This window comes from Adiantum capillus-veneris, chromosome 1, assembly GCF_014529385.1.
Source record: "Adiantum capillus-veneris isolate H3 chromosome 1, ASM1452938v2, whole genome shotgun sequence".
Lineage (NCBI taxonomy): Eukaryota > Viridiplantae > Streptophyta > Polypodiopsida > Polypodiales > Pteridaceae > Adiantum > Adiantum capillus-veneris.
The window spans coordinates 61094431-61109861 of record NC_140931.1 but is presented as its reverse complement, the minus strand read 5'-3'; the positions used below and the strand labels follow the sequence as shown (position 1 = coordinate 61109861).

Below are 15431 nucleotides of genomic sequence, written 5' to 3'. Positions count from 1 at the left end.
ATTGGATGATAAGGCTGTCAAATGTATTTTTGTTGGTTATAGTGCTGAAAGCAAAGGTTACAGGTTGTATCATCCGCAAACAAAACGTATTTTGGTTTCACGGGATGTAGTGTTTGTGGAAGATTCTGTTCAACCCTTGCTGTCATGTACTAGAGACAGTAATGTAAGCTCACAGGACATTTATGACACTTTGTTGCCTCTTTTCAGTGGTGGAAATACGAATGTAAGTTCCAATGAGGCAAATGTACAGCCTATGGGGGTTTCTGAAAATGTTTTAGAACAGCCTATTACTGATGCAGATGTACATGATGTACTTGATGAGGAAAGGGCTGAAAATGAGCAGGCTAGAGGTATGCCAAAATGGCTGGTGCACACTTTGCGTGACAGTAAATTGGATGCACCTTTATCTAGTCGTACTCGTTCAGGCTCTCGCCATGCATCTTATGCATCAGATTGTTATGCTTTGGCTGTGTCTAGTTTACATGATGTTGAGGAGCCTCTGTCTTTTGATGAAGCACAGAATTCAGAAAATTGGATTGCTGCCATGCAATCAGAATATGATGCACTTATAGAGAATGACACATGGACTTTATGTGATTTGCCTCCTAGCAAAAAGGCCATTGGTACGAAGTGGGTTTACAAGTTGAAACGCAAGCCGGATGGTGAGATCGATCGCCATAAGGCTCGACTTGTTGCAAAGGGTTATGCACAACAAAAAGGCATAGATTATGAAGAGACTTTTGCTCCCACTTGTCGTATGACTACTGTGCGTTTTCTATGTGCATTGGCAGCTCATTTTGGTTGGGATGTACATCAATCAGACATTGTTACTGCTTTCTTGAATGGTGACATATTTGAGGAAGTTTATGTAACGCAGCCTCGCGGTTTTGTCATAAAAGGACAAGAGGACAAAGTGTGCAAATGTAAGAAGGCTTTGTATGGGTTGAAGCAATCTCCTCGTGCTTGGTATGAGAAAGCTGACACTCATTTGGTTAAACGAGGCTTTCGTAACAGTCCAACAGAAAGCACATTGTATGTAAAGCGTGAGGATGATGTATTTCTCATTGTGGTTCTTTATGTTGATGATTTGCTGATCACTGGACCAAATGAGAGACATATTGCTGAATTTAAGGCTGATTTGAATGCTACTTTCAAGATGAAAGATTTGGGGCTGTTGCATCATTACTTGGGTATACAGTTTAAGCAGTGTGATGGTGGTATTGCCTTGTGTCAGAAAAGTTACATAGAGACATTGCTATGTAAGTTTGGACTTGAGGATTGCAAACCTATTGCCACTCCCATGGAAACAGGTTTGAAGTTGAGTCTACATGATGCTGGCGATCCTGCTGATGTCACTCTTTACCAAACTGCTGTTGGCTGCCTCATTTATGTATGCAACACGAGGCCAGATATTCAGTTTGCAGTCTCGCAGGTCAGCAGATTTATGCATAGCCCAGGGTCTAAGCATTGGCAGGCTGTCAAGAGGATTTTCCGCTACCTTAGTGGCACTTTACATCTTGGCTTGTTTTATCCCAAGGGGGGATCATTGCCGCCAGACTTACATGCTTTTTCGGACTCAGATTGGGCTGGTTGTTTTGACACGCGAGTGTCCACAAGTGGTTTTTGTTTCATGCTTGGCAGTTCATGTATATCATGGTTGAGCAAGAAGCAACCTACTGTGGCCACTTCGAGTTGTGAGGCTGAGTACAGGGCAGTCTTCACAGCTACGGTTGAGTGTGTATGGCTCAGACGCCTTATGGCTGACTTGGGTGTTGGACAGGACACTGCCAACACTATCTACACTGACAGTCAGAGCGCATTGGCAGTTGCGAGGAACCCAGTTTTTCATGCTCGCACAAAGCACATTGAGGTGCATTACCACTATGTCAGGGAGAGGCTCTCAGCAGGAGAGATCAGCTTGGCTTATGTGCCAACACAGGACAACCTTGCAGATCTTTTCACAAAGGCATTGTCTCGTGAGAAGCTTGAAGCTTTCCGCAAAGCTTTGGGCTTACTCCCCTTTGTGGACTGATCCTGTCCTCAGGGCATGGCACTTCCCTTTACTCATGTGCCAGCTCTCGTTCACCGCATCACTCCAGGGGGGATTTGTTACCATATACATGTGGTAGTGATGTGTGTGAACACACTAGGACCGCCGGGGCATTTTTTCCCTCTTTAGGAGGTTTTTTCCCCCGTGCATTGTATATACGCCCATCACTCTAGGGCTATCCATCTTTCCATTGCACACTAAGTAACACACTCTCTATTGTGTGCCTTGAGCTTCCTTCGTCTTCTCCAAGCTGTGTGTGTTTCTCTGCAACCCTAATTCCAACAGAAGCAGCTATAAATCTAGGCTTTATAGGGTTCTTGTGGAACTTCCAAACGGTATATAAAAAAGGTAATTTAGGCTGGCACTTGAAACCAAAAGACTTACAAAAGTCTTGATGTTTCAAGATAACCTCTTGCATTGAAAGATCACAATCATTGTAAGTCTAAGAGTTTCATTCACCTAACAAGCATTCTAAATAGAACTTTTTGCACGTAACAACAAAGTTATTAGAGCACTTATCTACATAAGAGATTACAAAATCACGATGGAATTTCCTAAGCGCATCACGATCAGAAGAAGATAAGCTATTTCTTCCTGGAGAAACGTTCCGAGAGCAAGATGCTAATTTCAAAGAAGCTGACTTGAGGATTACAGACTTCCAATGGGTAAAAATACCTTGAACTCCTAAAGACTCCTCAAACTTTACTACGAAACTAGAAATTCCTTTTTCTATGGCTTTGAGAAGGCAAGAGTCGTTTGAGGAAGGGAGCCTATATTTAGTACCTCTTGAGAAAAGGTCTTTCAAGTAGTCAATGTGTAATCTCATGCGAGAATATGCTCAATTTTGCTATCCCATTTGCTATCAAATGTGCTCCATCCCCCTCTGAGGTCATAGCTGTTGAGGCTCTTATCATAAAGGACACGCTTAGGGATGTAGTGTTTGGTAGGGCCTCTCTAGTTGCCTCCTCAATATTAGGTACATTAGGTGCAGTCACACCAAAGAGGTCAGCAAAGTAGAATCGGTACCCCAAGGCAACAATGCGGTCGGGAGTCCTTAAGGCTCCACGGCTAAGCCGCATAAAAGCCTCATGATGTTATACCATAGTAACAAGAAACGTTGTTTTCAAGACACGGACCGGCAGTTTCCAAGCGTTCCGTATAGAGAAAAACGTTGTTTTTTACCTCTTTTTTTTTGGAGTTAAAAATCTTCTTATCACTTTTTATTCTTGATCAATTGTCTTTTAGCCCGGGTATCATATTTATTCACTTGCATGTCTCTCTCTCTCTCTCTCTCTCTCTCTCTCTCTCTCTCTCTCTCTCTCTCTCTCTCTCTCTATGCCAAGGTTTAACGAGTACTTGAGAGTGACTCGTGGCTTCTATACACACTTATTGTGGGTTGTGGGTATTTTGGGTGGCTCTACATATGCTTAATTTCTATAATAGTTTGAACACTAAATTAATTTTTTAATCAAAAGAAATGTCGTTTCTTGATGATTTCGACCTCGATGAAAACTCTAAAACTCTGATTTTTCCATTTCCATTTCTATTGTTTCCGTTTCTTGTGGTGACCATGGTATGTTTCATACATCGTTAATGCAAAGTTATGGATAGCCTCTCCCACTTTACAGCCCGGAGCAAATAGCCAAGGGGCAACTCTCTGAAGACAAGCTACCCAAGAAGCAGCTTTTTGATATTTAGCCTTTTCGTCAAAGAGACTTATTTGAAAGTGAAAGTACACAAGGCTATGTGCTAGAGTCTCATTTGCCTATTCGTTGTTGAAAACCATGCAAAAAATCCAAGGGGACAAACTTCCTGGGAGGTCACCCATCCAAATATTGTCGCGACATATGCGCGCTTCGCTGAAAGATTTCCCAAACTGAGCTAGCCATCTAGACCCCAAAACCTTTAGGTGATGGGGACCTCCAACCTATCCAATTTGAGTCCTCTTACATGTTGGAAACATTTACCCAACATCCCCCCTTGATGCCAACTTGTCCAGGATTATTAGGAAGAATACATGCACGAGGCCATTTCACTAGCTGACAAGTTTTAAAATTGACAAATGCTAGCCACTTCACCTGTTAAATGCAAAGCACAATGCCTGCTCTGATACCAATTGTTGCGAATATGGCTGCAAGGCGGAGAAGTTGAAGGAGAAGCTCAAAAGCACACAACACAGGCAGTAGTATTACTGAGTGTGCTAATACAAAGATAAGGTTTGCTCAAGAGTGATGGGTGTGTATACAAGCTGGGGGACAAAAACCTCCTAAAAAGGGGAAAAATGCCCCGGTGGCCCTAATTGTGCTCACTATATATTACTACCATAAGATGGTTACAAATTTCTCCTGAGAGTGATGCGGTGAACAAGGGGTGAGACTCATACATAGCAAAGTGCCAGACCCTATGTGATGAGTACACAAGTGGCAGTGAGCCTAAAGTCTTGCAAAAAGCTTTGAGAGCCTCTATGAAAAGCCAATTGATTTGTCTTTCAAAGGCACATAAGCCAAGCTCACCACTCATGGAAAGTCTTTTGCTGACATAATGATAATGCACCTTGATGTGCTTTGTGTGAGCTTGGACATTGGGTTCCTCGCAACTATCAAAGCCCTTTGAGTGTTAGTGAAGATCGTGGTGGGAGACTGTTCTCCAACACCCAAGTCGATCAAAAGGAGTCTGGACCAAACACACTCAATAATAGCTCTAAATTTTGCTTTGTACTTACCCTCACAACTAGAAGTGGCCATTGTATGCTGCTAAACCAAGGTATGCATGAGTTGTTGAGTGTGAAACAAAAAACACTATTGCTCAACCAAGATACGCACCCGGGCCGCCCCCTTTTCCCTTTTTTCGGTTTTATATTGCCTTCACCACCCTGCGTTTCTCTAATTTTTTTTGCTTGCATTTCCAGATTTTTCAATGTTTGATTATCTGAGTTTTTTAATTATGATTTCTTGGCTCTTTGTCCTTTTCTGTCACATGGCATATCCAACCCTATGTGTCCGTGGACAAGCTACAACATGACCAGGGTTCAGTTAAGTCAAGTCAGTCTAGAATAGGAAGTGATCTAGCACTTTTGTGAGTCTGTTCGCAGACCGTGCATGTCTAGACACTTAGATTAGATGCATATCCTCTAGTTGCACACAGCATGATCATCAGATTTCCATCAGAACCCACCAGGAGCATTTTACAGTGCATAGACCTATTTTCCTTATTTTTGCCAATTTTCACTTATTATTTTTAAGTGACTTTTGTTGGAAACTAGGTAGGGCAATTTTGCTAAGCTTGTATATAAGAAACCTAGCGCTAGCACTTTCTGGCAGAAGAGGCAGCAGGAACTCACTTCAACAGGCACGTTCTCAACAGGACCCCCAGCAGGCCTAGCATTTCCTGCATCAGCAAGAGACCCTAGCGTTTTTGCATCCACAGACCAGCCTTGGCGTTTTTGCACTTGCAGATTCTCGACGACATTAGCACAACAGATCAGCCTAGCGTTTTGCATTGCAAGATAACCGGCAGCAGCAGAAGACAGAATTCAGCCTAGCATTTTTGGATCAATAAGACCAACCAGCGTTTTGCAGATTCTTCACGACAAGGCATCAAGAAGGACCAGTGTTTTCAGTTTTCAGCAGTCAGACATCGCAGTAGAACACCCAAACCTCACAGATCTCACCTTCCCACAGTAGATCCTCGCCACACGGTCAAATCCCGTGAAGTTTGCAGATTCAGCCCGAAAAACACAGATTTCAGCATCTGCGTTTTCAGCACGTCGTCGTTGCATCGTCGTCATCGACATCGTCATCGACATCGTCACCGACATGGAGTTAGAATTCAGCAGATAAAGATTGGCAGATTTCAACCCTTAGTGTTTTCAGATTTCAGCCCGTCTCGTCATTGTCCTCATCGTCGTCGCCATCGTCGGCAAGTCCAAAGCATTGTAGAGATTTGTGCAATCATAAGTAGACCGCTCTCGCCATAGAGAGTGGGGCCTTCGGAGGAGGGTTTGACAACATTCTGGTGTCGTATTCTCTTCCCTCTATCTCTCAGTCTCAGCACCTTCATTCACAGTGTTCATCCCTTTGTATGTGTCCATTGCACTCTCTCACTAAAGGAACGGAAGGCTCTCCCTTCCATAAATAAAAGGAACCCTTGAGCACAGTTCGGAGCACTCATCTTGAGCAAAGTTCAACATTCACTTCCGCTGCACCTTACATTGGTATCAGAGCTTTGGTAGTGTTCTGTATCACTCAAGGAAAGAGCCACTAAAATTTTTTTTGCTTGTTGCGGTCACACGTAACCCAAGTCCTCTTGGGCGTGTCGATTCCTAATCGTGTTTTTGAAGAGCGACACGAAACCCAAGAAAGAAGGGCTTGTCCAGCCTCCCCTTGTGCCTCTTTTCACTCATTGAGAGTGGACCGTGCACTTAGCGGCCAGCCAATCGGTGTGAGGTGGGAAAAAGCAACCTTGGTGTGAGCGCAAAGCTGCCAAGGGGTGCGCCTGCGGGAAAGAGAAGAACTCGGGTAAGAGAAGATCCTTCTCTAACACAGATTGCAAGCTAAAGAAGACCCTCAAGAACCTCAAGAACTCAAGACCCTTAAGAACCTCAAGACTCCAGAACCTCAAGAAACCAAGACCCACAAGAACCCAAGTTCCTCGTGAACTTAAGAAGTCAAGACTCAGTGGATGGTCATCATCCGAAGCAGCATGGAGGTGAAGAAGAATTTTCCTCACCAGGAGGTTTTTCCAACCCTCCCCCTTCCCCATCTACGCCAAGGATTGCACTAACTCCTATGGAGGAGTTGAAGCAGTTGTTTATGGAAAGGAAGTTAGAACACAAGGCAGCTATTGAGCGTGAGCGTGAGCAAGGTGCTTGGCGGCCGAAGAAAGAATGGCAGCCATAGAGCGTGAGCACGACAAAAGAGAAGCAAAATTTGATCGCGAGAACAAAGCAAGAATGCAAGAGATGTTGCGACTCTTTTCTCAAGTGCAGCCACAGATGCAAGAGATTTGGGAAAAGGAGACTCTCTCCGTCTCTTCTTCTCCCAAGCATGACACACAGGATTTGCATGATGATAAGCATGATGAATTGAATGATAATGATAAGCATGCTGATTTGAATGATAATGACAAGCATGATGATTTGCATGATCAAGATGTGATTATTCATGAGCATGATGATTTGCATGACAAAGACGTGTTTGTTCCCAAGGATGATGAGTTAGTTGATGCTTTTTCTAGTGAAGCTAACCTCATTGCAGATTCGATCAATCACGAAGAACCGATCTTGGCTCTCGAGTCAAGGTCAAAAGAACCTCCTCAGGAAAAACCGATCTTGGCTCTTGAGCCTAGGTCCAGAGAACCCTCTCAGGAAGTATTATATGTTCGAGTGATTAGTCAGCACGCATTGTTCGAGTATTTCATTCGTGATCATTTCCTGTATTTTAGTCAGTGTCTTTATGTGATCCCTTTTCATAAGCATGCCATATTGTACGTTGAGCACGATTCACTCATGAATAAGTACGGATGTATGCGGATTTCTCATGAAAAGATGAAATGTTAGCATTCAAGGGATTCACATTCCATGTCTCCTCCTTGGCATGACACAGTATCCGAAAGAGCACAAGAAGGATTGAGCATCAAGCATAGGCATTTCCATTGCGATTTGCCACAGTTGATTGATTTAGATTAGAAAGACAAGATTCGACCCCATTGTTTGCGTGTCTTCGATGAACGGATTGGCACTCCGTCTCTATGTTCATCTGCATTGCATGCACAGGTTTTTTCGAAGGAATAGTCTTTTTCCAGTCACTTTACATGGAATGGGTATGTTCATGTTTTTGTGGAATTTTCCTCCTTGGAGATTCTTAAACAAGGTAGACGTATGACTCTCGACGAAGTTGAAGCATTGAAGGAGCCACAAAAGACTTTGTGTCGCTTTCGGCGCGGCCCAAAGAAGCAAGCATTGCAGACCTTTATGAAGTTCAAGTATCGCACGACCCACATATCAGAGTGGGCCGGCGAAGAGTCCTTTCCAGGATTCGGGATGCTATTGGCGATCTCCCTCAACGCCATACAATTCGGTACCAGTACCTCACTTTGAAAAGGACGGGATGTCACGTGACACATCCAACCCTATGTGTCCGTGGACAAGCTACAGCATGACCAAGGTTCAGTTCGGTCAAGTCAGTCTAAAATAGGAGTGATCTAGCACTTTTGTGAGTCTGTTCACAGACAGTGCATGTCCAGACACTTAGATTAGATGCATATCCTCTGGTTGCACACAGCATGATCATCAGATTTCCATCAGGAGCATTTTTACAGTGCATAGATCTATTTTTTCTATTTTTGCAAATTTTCACTTATTATTTTTAAGTGACTTTTGTTGAAAACTAGGTAGGGCAATTTTGCTAAGCTTGTATATAAGAAACCTAGCGCTAGCACTTTCTGGCAGAAGAGGCAGCAGGAACTCACTTCAACAGGCACCTTCTCAGCAGGGCCCCAGCAGGCCTAGCGTTTTCTGCATCAGCAAGAGACCCTAGTGTTTTTGCATCCACAGACCAACCTTGGCGTTTTTGCACTTGCAGATTCCCGACGACATTAGGACAGCAGGTCAGCCTAGCGTTTTGCATTGCAAGACAACCGGCAGCAGCAGAAGACAGAATTCAGCCTAGCGTTTTTGGATCAGCAAGACCAACCAGCGTTTTGCAGATTCTTCGCGACAAGGCATCAAGAAGGACCAGCGTTTTCAGTTTTCAGCAGTCAGACATCGCAGTAAAACAGCCAAACCTCGCAGATCTCACCCTCTCACAGCAGATCCTCACCACACGGTCAGATCCCGCAAAGTTTACAGATTCAGCCCAGAAAACGCAGATTTCAGCATCTGCATTTTCAGCGCGTCGTCGTTGCATCGTCATCATCGACATCATCACCGACATAGAGTCAGAATTCAGCAGATAAAGATTGGCAGATTTCAGCCCTTAGCGTTTTCAGATTTCAACCCGTCTCATCGTCGTCGACATCATTGGCAAGTCCAAAGCATTGTAGAGATTTGTGCAATCATAAGTAGACCACTCTCGCCATAGAGAGTGGGGCCTTCGGAGGAGGGTTTCACAACATTATGGTGTCGTATTCTCTTCTCTCTATCTCTCAATCTCAGAACCTTCATTCACAGTGTTCATCACCAAGTATGTGTCCATTGCACTCTCTCCCTAAAGGAACGGAAGGCTCTCCCTTCCGTAAGTAAAAGGAACCCTTGAGCACAGTTCGGAGCACTCATCTTGAGCAAAGTTCAACATTCACTTCCGCTCCACCTTACATTTTCCATGACTGTCTTCTTTGTTGTTTTTCTGTTACTTTTCTTGCTCCTACATCTGTATGCAAGCCTGTGTATGACTATGCAAGAGGAGTTGTGGGGCAGCTTGGGAGGGTCATTGTATGGGCACAAATGTGTGCGCTTGTGTGTGTGGAAGGGGTGTGTAGGTGGGTTGGGTGGGTGGTTGTGTGCATATGGCCACAAATAGTTTTCTATTGTTTCGGTCTTCCTTGCATTTTAAGTTTTCTCTTGGAGTTTTGTTCTTTTCTCTTCCCATTTTGGACTCCTCCAGCTTGTATGTTGTAATAGTAGCCGCTTGCATCAAGCACCTTTGTTTGCATTGCTGCCAAGGTTGTGTTGACCATTGCCTTGAGATATAGTTGCTTACTCCGTTGACCATCACAATGCTTATGCACATTGTCTTGAGCTGTGCACTATGGCTCTTCTTGGCAGTTACCGCCATACGAGGACTTCTTCAGCTGCCAACTAGTTATAGGCAGTTGCGTTACCAGTTAGTTGGTTCCTAGTGCTTCTCATTCAATAGCTGCCGCTGGCCTTTCAATTCCCTAGGATGCCAGGTCACTTCTAAGCTTCTTGGCTTCAAGTCTGCTTATGGCCCCACGGCACCGTTCTATCTGCATGTTGTATTCATAGCATTATACCTTTTCATGTGCTTAGGGAGAGGCTCATTTTGCAGCTCCTTCTAGAGCCTTTCAGTACAAAATTTGAATCAATTAGCAAAGTTTCCTTGGGTTCACGCACACTCATGTCTCCATGTACACAAAACATACATGCACACACTTCCCAGTACGCTAGCAATCAGGTATGCGCTCTCTCTCTCTCTCTCTAACGCGCACACACACAGAGTAAGCAACTCGTTCACCTGCGAGATTATGTGAAAATCGAAGCTAGAGTTGTGATTGGGCAAAATTCTGTAAAGAACGCTTTTAGCAGCAGCAATCTGGATGGTAGGGGATGGGCGCAAAGCGTCCAAAGAGCTTTGTAATGACTCCAAGGAGAATTGAGAGGTGGAAACGGGAAACATAAAGAGCAGAAACCCGCAGACGATGCATGCCGGCACCTTAGAGGTCGCCATTGCCTGCAGATTTACGTCACTCCATCGGGCAGCAGCTACTTGGATTTGAACCCAGGTCGATGCCGTCCACGGGTGTTTCCTCACTTGCATAGAGGGAATAATCACTGGAAGAAGATTAGTAGTATGTCCTTACGATTTGCAAAAATGTTGTATTAATGGGAATCTTACGTGGATCCATTTCTGGTTAACAAAGAAAGGAAAAAATGACGGAAAGGTTTGGTCGCCATGTAGCGAGGGAAGACAAGAGGAGCCCCGAAGGGTTGGGGAGCATACACGTTGCAGCGGCAACCCTAATAGGCATTGGGGAGGGACGCGCACACTATGTGGGCAGACGAGAAGAGCTTGAGTGGATTTGGGGGGGGGAAGCAATCATTTTTTTTAACACAAAGTGCAGGTCGGATTGCAACCGCGGCTGCTTGTGCCAGTGGCTTACGCCAACGCTGACAGGTTAAATTGTGCATGCGCATCGGTTCAAACCCTTGCATTAGAATTTTAGATTAACATTTGATCTGAAAGGGGGGGGGGGGGGGGGATCTGTGAAGATTCTTCTCTAATAAACTAGAGAACCTACCAGTATGTCTCCCTCTATAATACCTACTGGCTCTCCGTTAAAAAAATTCAATAGTTCATAGATTCCCTTCGTATTTTCCCACCCCCTTTCCGGCCTGCCTGCGCGTCGCCCCTGCACCTCGCCTACCTCTGGTGCTATATCCTGTGGAGCCTCGCCTCTGCAGCATCCATGGCGCGCGCATCCACAGAGAGAGAGAGAGAGAGAGAACTCATGTTCTGGCGGCCTCGCTGAAGGGAATTCCCCACCCCCTTTCCTGCCTGCCTGCGCGTCGCCCCTGCACCTCGCCTGCCTCTGGTGGACTTGAGATGCTGCTATATCCTATGGAGCCTCGCTCTGCAGCATCCATGGCGTGCGCATCCACACACACACACACACACACACACACACACACACACACACACAGAACTCATGTTCTGGCGGCCTCGCTTGTAGTTCCCCAGCTTAGCCATGCGAATTGATGTTCTGGCGGCGGATTTTACTTAGCAAAGCTGCACAGGGCGAGAATCACCCTTGATTCTCCTTTTAATTTCCTTTAAAACAATTAAAATGTTTTAATGTTTTAGGTCTTGCTTGCAAGACAAGCCCTTGGTTGGATTTTTCGTGTTTTTCATTGAGCACACACAATACGTATTGGGTCTATTACGTTTTCATTAATTAATTAAGCCAAAACATTCTTTCTGGCTGCGGCTGCGTCCCACAAAAGCAAAAGTTCCCTGGTCGGTCATTCCCACACTACCATGCAGATTGGCCACGTCTGTGCATGCCTGATGTGGAGCAAAACAGAAGCGTAGCCACCGTATACCTGCAGCACGAAAATTTCTCTGCAGCAGATCATCACGCAGAGAGACAGACATGCACAAAAATAGCAGGCTTAGAACAAGCGACAGGCAAACGATCTGCAGATGTGAAGTCGTGCTTGACAGATGGGCGGCCTGCGCATATCTCTCTGCGAGTCGCGTGTTGGCCAATGCAGAGAAATTCGTCACTGGGAGGCGGGTGATTTTTTGCATCGCGGCTTCGCGTTGCATGCTACCGGGCTGTGGTGCAAGCCTCAACTTCTACTGTTGCAAACATTGTTGCCAACTTCTATTGCATCATCCCAAGCCCGTGCCAATCTTTTCGACCCTATATCCGCCTTGCACCTGTCTCTCTCTCTCTCTCTCTCTCTCTCTCTCTCTCTCTCTCTCTCTCTCTCTCTCTCTCTCTCTCCACATATATGCTGAAACTATTACTTTTTTGACACGACAGCTTCGTCCTTTTCATGTTCAAAAGCTTAAGAGGATCTATTGAGATTCGTACGAAAAGAAATGCAAAAAAGATTAGGGCAACATACTAGGACATGTTTAGAGATAAACGCTAAAACCTTCTTCCATTATTTCCTTAAGAAAATCTTTTCAAGCACATGTGAGGGCACAACCTAAAAATCCATATACAAGGTTATATTTTAGCTCCTCATAAGTCACCAAGAGGAAGAGATGAAGTAATAACCTTTAGGGTTTGTTGCAAAACTTGTGGCCATGCCGTACTTCGCTAGGTTTGGCATTCAAGAGACGAAGAGCGAGGGATCTCAAAGGGTCGTCTATGGCAAGAGATCCAGTGTGCTCTATGTGCTTCAAGGAGGTCATAGGAGGCTATGGACTTGTGGCAAAGGGGTTTACCCCGGTGGGGGACTCATGGCCATCGAATGTTCTCCTCAATCCATGCTATTTTGTCATGGGATCTGTTGCCCCCCTCATTTGAGAGGTCACCCTCCCATCTCTCCTATGGGAGACAACGACGATTTGTGTTCTTAAGGGTCTCCAGCATGAAGGGTGGGTTGTGGAAGGAGCTACTCTTCATGGTGGCACCGAAGGCGATCTGTCGATGAGGTGGGCTCCCTACAAATCTTGGTGCGCTTTTGTTGGCTCTCTCGTGGCAGCAATGGACTATTGTGGCAGTGCAAGTCTCTCCATAAAAGCCTATGACTCGTGTCGTGGATGGCAGAGTCTATGTGTGAGGTGATGGAGTTGGAGGCTCTCCCCTTATGTGGCTTTACCATGGTAGGTGGTGTTCTCTTTTGTAGGATGGCCCCCTTGTCATGTTATATATATGGGTTTTTTTTTTAATATGAGATCTCTTTAGTGGTTATGCTTGGATGGCTCCCCTTCCGATCAATGGACTTGTAATTCTTTAAGGAGATTAAGAATGGGTTATAAGTGCATTAAGAATGTGAAATTTTAAGAAGATTAAGAATGGAAGGCCAAGAAATGTCTTGTTTTTTAGAATAGTCTTTCTTTTGCCAGTGTCATGGAGATCATGCATGATCCATCGGATGAGACATTAATGTCGCTATGACGGCTTAGCCTGAATATGGGTAGGTTTTCGCCTCTTGGTGGAGACCTGGTAACTTGTCAATGTAATACAAAATCCCTCAAGGCTCGAGCTTGAGGTTATGTTGTATATTTATTTTGGGAATACAATACATCCACTCACAATTGTGAGTTTGGCAAAAAAAAAAGAACGGTTTATGAACGATGTAATACCCTTACAATCCCAAATCCCAATGAATGCATTGATGTTCTTTAGATTAGACATTTTGAGCATTTTATTTTGCGAGCTTATGAGAGGAAGAGTTTTTTAGGCATTCAAATTGGATTTTGATGGCGTAAAAGCCTTCCTAGCATATCAAACATTAAATTTTCATTACATCACCTTAGGTTAATTCATGTCATAAAATCTAATATCTAACCAACCCAAATGATTTTCTCATAATAAACTGATCACTTAACGTGGGAGAATAAACGGGAGCAAGGGTTAGAATCTAGACATGTGCTTACAGATCTATCTCAACGTGGGGCCATTGGTAAAGAGGTCCATATGAGAGATGGAATGTCAAAGAGCAAGGCTAGCTAATGGAGCTTAAATACCTTAGGGTTAGCTTCATTAAAGACCTTTAAAGCTTAGTGTTAAAAATCCTTTGACCTTAGGCAAGCTAGGTCTAAGCTTGAGGTGGGAACCCAACCGAAGCTTGAGGTGTTTGTCGTGCTTGCTGACTAAGGTGCTTGAGGTGCTTGTCATACTTGCTGACTAAGGTGCTTGAGGTGCTTCATGACATAAGTGCTAAGGTGCATGATGAATAAGGTGCTTGAGGGTTAGGTGTTTCACAAAGTCAGAAAAGATCCCTACAAGGAGGGGGCGAGCCCTACAAGAAGGGGCTAGAGAGAGAACACACACACCCTCACACAAGGCAAGCTTGGTACAAAGAAAACAAATAGGACACTTGTCAAGCTTCTCTCCATGTTTCCCTCATAGTGTGCCTAAGGCCTATTGGTTGGCCTCCCAAGGGGTCCAATAATAATTTAGCTAATTGTCTATACATTTATCAAGTCCTCTCTCTCAAAGGGGAAAGGGGGACACTTGTCCCAAGGCTACCCTTGCTGTTGGATATGCATTCTGCATGTGATTGGCCAGGCTTGCAAGGGTCCAAGAGCTTCCATGTTGAGCTAGAAGAGGGGGTCAAACAAAGCAAGAAGGGGCCTAGCTTGGGGGGTATACTCTCCCAGACACACTCACACACACTCTCATTGTGAAGTGCAAAGTGCAAGAGCTCCATCTCCTTCTCCAAGCTAGTAGAGAAGTTGAGAGCTATACCAACACTCTTGGCTATGGAATGCAAATCCAACCAAAAGCCATGCTTCAATGCTTAAGCTTGCCATCTTCTCCATCTTCATTACTATGCTATTATGTATGCTACTTCATTCCCCGCTAGCTCTCTCCACCTTTGAAGGTGTTTGAGGCGTTGGGACTAAGGCCGAGGATAGTTAATCCTTTTTACAAAGTCTATGTTATGCTCGTGATGCATGAATCTTTCCATCTTCATTGCATCACCTAGGTCACAAGGAACACAAAGATTGTATTGTACTAAGTCTCTCTTGATGGGAGAACCTATAACACAAAAGCCTATTGGAGGGGGGACAGGCTCCACATAAATCCGGTCCACAACTGTTGTCAAGTTCTCTAAGCTCTCTCTCTTGCAAAAGCATTGGTCATGCCAAGTTAATTAAGTACTATGATTATGCTGCTACCATCAAGTAAGTTCTCCTTCTATGTTCTCAAAGTACTCACAAAAATGCTCTCTTTAATTCTCCTAATTTCGCCATTCTCCAAGTTTATAAGCCTTTTCCATTACATTGGTATCAGAGTATTCGTTTCTCTTTTCTTGCTTAAGAAGAGAGGTCCTTAATTTGTCCATCAAAGGTTGGGCATGTTTATTGCAATAGGGTAAGTGGGACACGGATCTATTATCTTGGTTGAGAAGGACTTAGTTTGAGGTACAGCGTTGGGAACTATAATCTTAATAATGGAGCCTCTCGGGGCTTGCCTTTGGCTTTACCATTATTGAGCTCCGAGCAAGGTCAACAGGAAC

At 44.5% G+C, this 15431-nt stretch overlaps 1 protein-coding gene across 1 annotated transcript in view; it reads right to left on the bottom strand.

Annotated features, from left to right (window-relative positions):
• The window catches only part of CYL1 (alpha-N-acetylglucosaminidase family / NAGLU family), a 228378-nt gene extending 217818 nt beyond the window's left edge, over window positions 1–10560 (bottom strand). The window contains exon 1 of the mRNA XM_086516947.1: window positions 10243–10560. Within this exon, the coding sequence (XP_086373073.1) occupies window positions 10243–10545 (303 nt within the window). The 5' untranslated portion in view covers window positions 10546–10560. The remainder of the gene's footprint in view (window positions 1–10242) is intronic.
• Between the last annotated feature and the right edge of the window lie 4871 nt (window positions 10561–15431).